Source organism: Lepidothrix coronata, unplaced genomic scaffold, assembly GCF_001604755.1.
Source record: "Lepidothrix coronata isolate B3197 unplaced genomic scaffold, Lepidothrix_coronata-1.0 Scaffold86, whole genome shotgun sequence".
Taxonomy (NCBI): Eukaryota; Metazoa; Chordata; class Aves; order Passeriformes; family Pipridae; genus Lepidothrix; species Lepidothrix coronata.
Genome location: NW_016690266.1, coordinates 3,173,355 through 3,183,272, shown reverse-complemented (window position 1 = coordinate 3,183,272; position 9,918 = coordinate 3,173,355). Strand labels below are relative to the sequence as shown.

Sequence of the window (9,918 nt, the reverse complement as noted above, 5' to 3'; positions counted from 1 at the left end):
TGGTTTTGTTTGTTTGTTTTTTCTTTTCTTTTTCTCTCTTGTTCCTTGCACTTTACTGTGCTTCCCAAGCCTGGATCTATATATGGATTCACAGAGTTGTTCTTTCTGCATGCTCAAGGGCAGGCCATTAACTGCATGAAAACGATCCAGAATGAGAAGGATGCTGAAAAGCTTCTCGCATAGCTTAGCAAGGGATTTGAAATGCTTTTGTCTAGGTACTCACTTCATCAGGCTAAAGGACTTGTTAAATTTTAATACTTAGTATTGCCAGAGCTAGTAAATCATACCTGCACCTTGGGAAACTTTGAAGCTCCAAGATTTTGTATAAAAACTGAGGAAAATTATCTGCAAATTCCCTCCATCTGAATCAAATTGTTAGACTGCTTCTGTGTTTACCTGTTGACTAATAGAAATACTTCCCTTCTGACTTTTATCCTCTCATACCTTATTCATTTGTATTCATCTGCACTCCCTTGTTTTGTGTTTAGGATGTAAACTGCCTGGAGGCATATGGCAACACAGCTCTGCAATGGTAATTACTTCTGTTATCATGGATATGTAGGAAAAGATCACCTGCAACCCAATCCTGCTTATAAAAGCTGGACTTGATGCATCACAGACTGATGCTATTGCTGGATTTTGTGAGCTATATGGGATTTCGCAGAATCATTCAGGTTGGAAAAGACCTCTAAGATCATTGAGTTCAACTGTTAGTCCAACACCACCGTGCTACCACTAAACCATATCTCCCAAGCGCCACAGCCACATGCCTTTTGAACACTTCCAGGGATGGTACCAGGTAAAGGCAATTCAGGGTTTTATTCACTCCCATTCCATTGGTAAGATTGAGAACATACACAGACATTAGAAATTTGATTTCTGGTACACCCTGAAATGGTGAAAAGCTTTGCATAAGTTTGGAACTGACTTCTGGCCAAATAAGGACGAAAAGATTCAGATAATTACACTATGAAAACAGACCTTAGGCTACTACTGCTCCTGTACTAAAGAAATAAGTAAGGGTTGGAAAACATTTCCATGCAAGAAAGTTTTGAAATATACCAGTCAGCATTGCAATCCTGCTGGATCTAGTTGAACTTTAGCTTTATAAGCTCAGGTTTGTAATTTAAGCACAAGACTTGTATGCTAAAAATATCTACCAAGACAATCTAGATGCCAATGTACAAAACTACAAAGGGTCTATACAGGAGGCAATATTGAAATTTAGATTGATCTATTTGAATTTTGATGAGTAATATGTCAAACTTGTGTTTATGGTTCAACAATGTGAGATAATATTGCTTAAAGAGAAATCTTGCCCCTTTATTTTATTGGACTGGCGCCTGAGTCCACAGCCACCTGAAGAACTGCATCTGGCAAGACTAATAAAATGAAACATGAGCTCTCATGGCCAAGGAGTTGAGCCTTTCAACTCCTTCCCTTGCAAAACTGTGATTGACTTGGCACCTTGATATTGAGAGAAATCCTATGCTTTTTGGTCTTCAAATGTAAATTCCACTGTAATTCAGTAAAATGAAAAGGACCAGCACTGCTGTTTTTCTTCGTGCAGACTCAGGAAGAACAGAAACTGATAGCAAAAGATTGCAATGGAATTGCTTAACAGAGTTGTTTCACTTTCCATATGAACTGCAGTATTTTTTTTTCTGCTCAGTGTCCTACTATGTCACAGAAAAAAACTGTACTCACAACGACAAAAAAATACATACAGCCATGGGATATTTTCTGCAGAGTGCATTACATTAAGTGCTTTTGGGTGTGATTTAATGTTTTATAGTGAAATGATGCTTCTGTTAGCAAAAAGTCATCAGCATACTTTTATAGCCAATAGTTCTAGTATCTGTCTTTTGGTTTTGCTATTAAGGCTTAGCTAGACTAATCAGGAGCATTATTTGGAAATATTAGGTAATAAAGACCAGTCAGTTATGGGACACTAATGACTGCTCTGTTTAAATCTCACTGCAGCTGGGCAAACTACCTTGGTGGTGCTGATCCCCTCTGTGCTGGCTCCATGAGCTGTATAGCCAGGACAGGACCTGCCACCTCCAACCTTTCTGCCTACCTCAGGTTTTTGGCCCTTGCCTCATGCTCCTCCAGGGGGATACTTGAACTCCTGCAGCTGGAGCCCTAAGCTGCTCTCTCATTCCAGGGCTCCATCTGCCAGACGCAGCAGTTGAACCTGCTGCATGTATAACCCTGACTACTGGGTAATAAAACCAAGAGGGAAGTGAAAAGTCCACGTTCTACTTTATATACTAACTGTATTTATTGTAGATAAATATTCACCTATACACAGAGACATAAAAAAGGGCTATTTGCACTTTCTCTGAAAAGCTTTTAGAGATATTCATCTTTAATATTCCAGCACAGCATAGCTCACAAGCTACACAATATCCGGCAGAAGTCCCTTTCATTATCTGTAAAATGCCTCACAATGTTCTATTCATAATTTGCTCTGACATTAAAAGAAAAATGTTAATATTCTCAATGTCTCCTTTCCTTGGTTATGTTCCTCAGGAAGATCTGGCAGGCAACAGAAGCCAGATGGTGACTTGAACTTCCCAACCAAACGGCCTGGCTGCTGCTACAAAAAGGGATGGTTTTGTTCCCTCCTATCTCATCCTGAAGGGCAGGTACTTAGTCCTTCCTTTGCTCTGGAACTGGCTTATCTATCCCTCCACTCAGGAAATGAACCTATAAATTAGAGATAGCTTAAACTAAGTGAGGAGAACCAATGCTTGAAGAAGGGAGTGAGACCACTGCGAGGATAGTTGGAGGGCTAGTGGCTCCCTACGGGACATGGGGCCACCTCAGCCACACAGGTCCAAAGTGAAGCCAGGATGTCAGTCAGCAGACCAGGACTGGGGCCAGTGGTGTTGACTAGGGAGGCCCACAGGGACAAGCCAGCAAGCAAGTCAGAACGGCACACACCTACAGCATAGCTCAGGCAAAAACTGAGGGCCCAGGGCTGAGCTTAAATGGGTCTCCTCTTCTCTCAGACAGGGACTGTGGGGTGGAGGCTGCTGGTAAGGCTGATTAGAGCCATTAAGATCCATTAGTGCCCAGTGAGCCCTGTCAATGGCAATTACTCCTTTTGATGGACTATCAAATTTGTCCCCAGCATGACATCAGATTATGCCATGAAGCTCACATCCTCACATTGCCAAGGCAGGAGCAGCAAGCAAACAATTGAAAATATCCCAAGACCCCAATATCAGAACCATTAAAACATTAAAATACTTTGAAAACAAACAAAAAAATAGCATGTGGCTACAGTACACCATGGGGTAAGGACTGTTTCAGATGTGGTAGGCACAGCACCCTGTCCTTCGAAGCCTAAAGGGTTGTGGAAGGTGGAAAGAGAAAGAGAAGAGTACAGACTGTATTTTGTCCACCTGAACACCAAACCTGAACAGTGGATTGTCCCTTGCCCCCTTTGGGACCGAAAATCCTTCCAACAGTGGCTGGTGGCCTATGGTTAAACCCAAAAAGTGATGGACACCACTGATCCCATCAGTGCATGTGCTGGGATGGCTGATCGTGGCAGGGCCACGCTGGTTTGCTCCAGTTATGTGGGAGCATGGCACAGAGACAGTGGCACTGGCACATACTGGTGGGCAGCAGAGCAGGCTGGTGGGAATCTGGGAAAACTGCTGGCTTGATGGGACTGGCAGTGCTCCAGACCACCCTGCCTCAGGCTGCAGGATTTGAAAGGATGGGGAGCATGAAGTGGGGGTTTGCCACTCCTGTGGAGGCTTATGGATGAAAGGGGTTGAGGGTTTCCTTTGGATACACCTGAGGGGAATCAGGTTCCCAGGGAGGCTGGGCTGGGTATTTGGTCCCTTCCCGAGCAGGTGTTTGATTCCCCAGCCCAGCTCCTGTCCAGCCAGTCTCCATGAGGAGCCCAGCCTCCTGCACTGGTCAGTCAGTGATGTTGTTTCTGCAGAGGGCTTTCAGTCCTACAGCAGCAGGACCTGCAGGAATCCACCCCCTTGTCATATTTAGCCCCCTCCTCACAACACATAGCCCCTCTCCCTGTATCCCCTCAGGTTTTCAGAAAAGGGCAATGAAGCTGTTGAAGGGTTTGGAGCACAAGTCCTGTGAGGAGCAGCTGTGGGAGGTGGGGTTGTTTAGTCTGGAGAAGAGGCTCAGGGGTGACCTTATCGCTCTCTACAACTACCTGAAAGGAGCGTGTAGCCAGATGGGGGTTGGGCTCTTCTCCCAGGCAACTAGTGACAGGACAAGAGGACATTTTGTAGAAATTCTTCACAGAAATGGTGATTTAACATTGGAACACTGTGACCAGTTCTGGGCTCCTCAGTAAGAGAAAGACAAGGAGCTACTGGAGATGATCAAGTGGAGGGCCACAAAGATGATGATGGGTTTGGAGCATCTCTCTTATGAGCAGAGACTGCAGGAGCTGGGCTTACCTAGAGAAGACTGAGAGGGGATCTCATAAATGCGTTTAAGTATCTCAAAGGTGGGTGCCAAGAGAACAGTGCCAGAGTCTTTTCAGTGGCACCTAGCAACAGGACAAGGAGCAACAGCTATAAACTAAAACACAAGAAGTTTCACCTGAACATGAGGAAGAACTTTATTTTGAGGGTGGAAGAGCCCTGGAACTGCTGCCCGGGGGGCTGTGGAGTGTCCTTCTCTGGAGACATTCCAAACCCACCTAGACACGTTACTGTGCCACCAAGCCCAGGTGACCCTTCCTTGGCACGGGGGGTTGGACTGGATAATCTCCAGAGGTCCCTTCCAACCCTGACAATTCTGGATTGGAATGGGCTGCCCAGGGACGTGGTGGAGTAACAGGAAAGACTGGACGTGGCACTCAGTGCCATGGTCTGGTTGACATGGTGGTGTTCGGCCAGGGGTCGGACCCAGTGACCCTAGCAGTCTTTCCCACCGCGATTGACTCCGTGATCAGTCTGTGATTCAGCACTAAACGCCCGACTCCCGGCCGCCCCGAGGACCCTCCCGCCCGCTCCGCCCCGGCGGGGCGCGGCCGCGCCACCGCGCGTCACGGCGGGCGGGGCGGGTCAGCCATCTTGGGCTGGCCGGGCGAGCAGCGGGCGGGGGCGGAGGCAGCGCCCGCCCTGCGGAAGTCCCTCGGTGCCGCCGAGCGCTGCCCGCCGAGCCCCGCCGGAGCGCCAGGGCCGCCCGCCGTCCCCAGCACCGCCGCAACCGACCAGCATGGCAGGGCGGCTCCCGGCCTGCGTGGTAGACTGCGGCACGGGGTGAGCCGCGGCCACTGACAGCTCGGGGCCGCCCGGGGCGGGGCCGGGCGGGTTCCGCCGCTGCTGCTGCAGATGGCGGCGGGGGTCGCGCTGCCGGGGCCGGGGAACCGACCGCGCCCGGGGCCGGCGGTGGGGGAGGCTGAGCCGGGTCGGGCTGGGCTGGGCCGGGGGGAGCATTCACTGCCTTCCCTTCCCCGCCCATCGCTCTCCGCCCGGCGGGAGCGGTGTCCCTTCCCTTTGCTTTCGGGGGCCGCTCGGAGCCTCTCGGAGCTTCCCCCTTCGGTCCTCGGCCGAGGTTTGGGGTCCCTGTGCGGCTGCTGGGGCCGGGGGTGGCCACCGGGGACAAGGCTCCGGCGATGCCCCGGCATGCGCTGGCTCAGGGGAGCGGCCGCTCTGCCCAGCTACGTCTGGGGGGGGGCTTTTGTGTATTTATTTAATTTTTTTTTTTTTTTTACGTGCGGATAATGTCATTTATTCTGTGATACTTCTCTCTCTCTCTCTCTCTGTGGAAGGGAAAAAAATCCCCTCCCCCTCCCATCGAGCAGGCGCAGAGGAACTTCCTTAGTTTTGTCAAAGCCTCTTCCTGCTTTCGGGCTTTTATACCTTATAAGGCAGTTTTGAGTGTCAAACCTGAACCAAATCCGCTTTGGAAACGCTTCTTTTCGTTCGGCAGCTGCCAGGCTGTGCAGAGAACGCGGTGCCAGTGGTATATACCGTAAGGAATGATTCGGGAGAAGGCCCTCGGGATTCGGGTTCCCTTTTTCCGGAGGTTTGGGCTGGAGGTGTCTACAGGGAGCCGACCTGGGCGGGTTCCGCGGTCCCGCTTCCAGGAGCGCACTCGGGAAGTGAAAACCGCGCCGTGACCTCCCGTCTGCGGTGCGATTTAGGCATCGTGCATCAGTTTTTCATTGGAAAGGAAGGCACTGGTATATTTTCAAGGCTGTTTAGCTACCGCTGATGGCATGCTGCTTCTTTAACTAATTTTTGTTTTGTTTTGTTTCACTTCTTGTCCGTCTTGCCAAAAATAAAGAATTTTTTGTGAATGCACTGTAGTGTAGGTACAGTAATTATAATACTTATTTGAAAGGGCGTGTTCTTCTGAAACTTGTTTTTGAAAGCACGTGCTCATCTTCCCCTCAAGGGAATCTGTTTGGTGTAGGACATTAATAAATTAGTCTTTAAGAAGAGGAGGTACACATGTGTCTGTCTCTAATGTGTGTGCCTAGCAGTTGTATGCAGAAATCGTACCTGTAGTTAAAGAACTAAAACCTTGAATTTTGTAGGATGAAGGAAAGTTTGCACAGCAGAAATGAGAGTGTGTAGCTGAGTGTAATGGAGGTATATGCAAGTTTAACGTGTATATTGCTGTTTGTCTTTCAAAGCAAAAGTTGTGTAACACACTCCACCACATGCCACCAGAGGCTTTTTCCCATCACACATGCATGTGTATCACTGGTAGTCCCATTAAAGTCAGTAATCATGTCTTTATAGATTTGCAAAGTACAGGTTGTGACCACTGGAGTAGAGATTCACTGAAAGCTTTCAGTGGTGCCCTGCAGGAGCAGCATGCAAGTATAGAGCTGTGTAAGAAATATCTTTGTCTTCATGTGAGAGGTGTACTGAGGGACACGTGTGTTAAAACAAATGATCTTGGGGAGGATGTGTGTGTTAAGTACACCATTAATTGACTTCAGTGCACAGGGCATACTCTAATCTTCTTGAATATGATGTTGACCAAGTCTTGCTCCTGTTTTATTTATTTCCCTCCAAGTCTTCACAAAATGCTCTAAGATGCTGTTTTATTGTGCACTAGTATTTTGTATTTTTTAACACAGCCCAACTTATTCTGCTCTTTAGGCCATCCATTTCAGGTGCATTTCCTAATCCAAGGTTATTCATCCTTGAAGTTCTGCTTCAGTACATCGGGGACAAAGATTTGTAGCATTGGAATCATTACAGAGTGTTGGAGTGGTTTGAATTCATTGAGTTCAGTAGACAGAGGTATAAAGTGGTGAATTTACAAAGGAAAGATCTAATAGTTAAGGTAAAGAGCGAACAGGTGGGTAGTAGTGCAGTAGGATATGATAGCATAATAATGCTCTTAGCTTTTAGTTTTTAATTGTTGTAGCTCTCCCTGTCCATCTCATTTTGTGTGTATAAGTGAGTGAGAACACAACACGTAAATTATATCAGCCGTGTGCTCAGTGCAGATCAGTTGAGGTCTCACCCAGGGTACTGTCCTGTCTGTCAAAATGAAAGGAAGCAGACAAACGAAAGATAGCCCCTGAAAATAGGAAAAGATGTTTTGAAAATGCAACCAAAGCAGAAAGGGTGAAAGGAACTGCCTTGTTTAGAACAAGTAAGGCGTTAAATGTTCACCAGTTTTCCAATAAGTAGGCTTTTTTTAGAGGAGGAGGTTGATTATTAATTTACAATCCAAGGAGAATTTACCTCACTCAGCAAAAGGGTAGATGTAGAAGAGATATTAAGGGTGTCTTCCTGTCTTGTGCCTGTTGATCTGAGTGTTTAGTTTGGGTTTTTTTATGTGTAGGTGCATTTTTGCCACCTAAGACAGAGGCATAAGGAAGGTGACAAAGTTGTGCTTTTCAGCATCAGCCTGTGCAGATTATACAAATGATAAGAACCTCTTTCAAAGCATAAAGAGACCAAAACACAGAAGAGGTTGGGGAGATCATGCAATCCCTGTCACTTGAGGTTTTAACAGGTTAGTCAAACTTTTCAGGAGTCATCTAAGTACGTGTCATACAGCTGGAGCTGGGAAATGGGTGAAGTCAGAGACATGGCAATCAGATTATGGGTGCAGCAAAAATTCTTCCAGTGTTACATTTGTTACCTTGAAATTTGCATTCTTTGCTTAAGCAAACTTGATACCTAGAAAATAAGGTAATTGATACCTAGTAAGAGCAGGTAAATACTTAATTGTGGTTTTAAAAAGCTGATTGTCTGACACAGTGTCCTCTTAATTATACAGTAAACTCATAGACATGAAATGAAAAATCTGAAGAGCCCAGTTAGTTTAACATAACTGTTAAAACCAGTATTAATTCTTTCTATAATCAGTAACCTTGTCTGATTTAGTTCTAAACATATTATAGTTTTGTTGGGTAATCTATAGAACAACATTGTGGACCTTATTGTCAGAAGTATTTGTCCATGTTAGTACTGAATTTGACTTCACTTGGCTACTGAGAGCTCCTTTCTTTCCCTTCTTTACACAATAGATGGGCATGCTGTCCGTGAGCAAGGAGCTGTGAAGTAGCACCTGTGTGGTGTTCTCTTCATATCCTTCAAACAGTAGATTTTTAATGGTTTTCTCTAAGTTAGTAGGTGTGCTGTGAATGGGCTTACTTCATGTTGTGGTGTATCTAAAGATTAGATGCATTTTAAAGTAAAAAATAGGAAATAGAAAAATAAAATGGAGTTATTTCCATAAAGTAGATGAGCAACATACCAAAGAAGGAAAAAAGCTCTTACTCATTTTTAATCACAGTAGGCTGCAGTCTTTTACTCTGTGCCTTTTGAGTATTTGAATAGTTCTTGCTGCCTGTTGTACAGGCAAACACAGCACTGCCTGCAAGTCATGATTAAAAGCTCTTCCTACGCCACTTTAGAATTTAGCTTGATTAGGTTGACAAGTAGAAAGTAGATTTTAGCTGTGTCTTTCTGTGTGAATGCACTTTTTTCCTTTAGTATAACTTATATAACACTGAATTAGCTCTTTCAGGATGGCAGATAATTGCAAGTGTTCACATTAATGGCTCTTCAGCTGAGCTGAAGTAAGTGGCTGTGTAACTACTGCAGTTCCAAAATGAGAACTTAATTTTAGCAATGAAAGGGATATGAAGGAAATTACTTGTATTTTCTATACCTGAACTTTCCATTTTCTCTAGGCTTGTGTGCCATTTTTCTGTGGCTGTCAGGGAAACCATTCAATACTTGAGTGTCACTGGTGACCAGCTTCTTCAGTGTACCCAGGAGTCTTTTGTTGGAAGGGTTGTGTGTGTTGGTTATCCTCTTGAGTCAGTTGGTTATGTGATTGTGTGGAAAAGACTCAGCCTGTTGTCGTGGATCTTGCTTTCTTCTGCTTCCTCTACTATGCTAACCTAGGGCCCTGTTTTCACTTCTCATATACAGGTCACAGAAATGGGTGTGGTTTTTTAAGTACTTCTGTCTTGAATACTAGGGAAGAAATGAAGGTTTTGGGGTTGACTGGAGAAAGATTTCCTGTTCTTGACGGGAGCACAAGATTCCCGTGGTACCTCATGGCAGTCTGGGTTCCCTCTGAGGTGAGAGTCAGGAGATTTGAGGCTTCTCAGGATTTCCAGGATTTCTTGACGTAACGTTGCAAGCTGTTCTTTGGAATGAACCACATTTATCTGAGAGTTTCTTGGCTGTTCAGTCTCTATAACTGGTTTTGCTGTGAATAAAGGAAGGATTAACTTTTGGGTACATGGAAACTCAGAGAAGTGGAGGCTGAGTGGTGCTCAGGTGGAGTGCAGTGCAGCGAGCTGTGCTTTGGGGCATTTCCCTACAAACCCTACAAAGTCTACAAAGTCTGGCCAGTCTTCGCGAGCGAAGATTTGGGAAAGGTCATTAACCCTTCGAGCCTGCGCAGTGGATTTTTTAGGTGAGACACAGC

General features: G+C 45.7%; 1 protein-coding gene across 1 annotated transcript in view; it reads left to right on the top strand.

Annotated features, from left to right (window-relative positions):
* Nucleotides 1–5,067: 5,067 nt before the first annotated feature.
* The window catches only part of ACTR3 (ARP3 actin related protein 3 homolog), a 29,908-nt gene continuing 25,057 nt past the window's right edge, over nucleotides 5,068–9,918 (top strand). Inside the window, exon 1 of the mRNA XM_017820939.1 lies at nucleotides 5,068–5,258. Coding sequence (XP_017676428.1) covers nucleotides 5,215–5,258 — 44 coding nt within the window. The 5' untranslated portion in view covers nucleotides 5,068–5,214. The remainder of the gene's footprint in view (nucleotides 5,259–9,918) is intronic.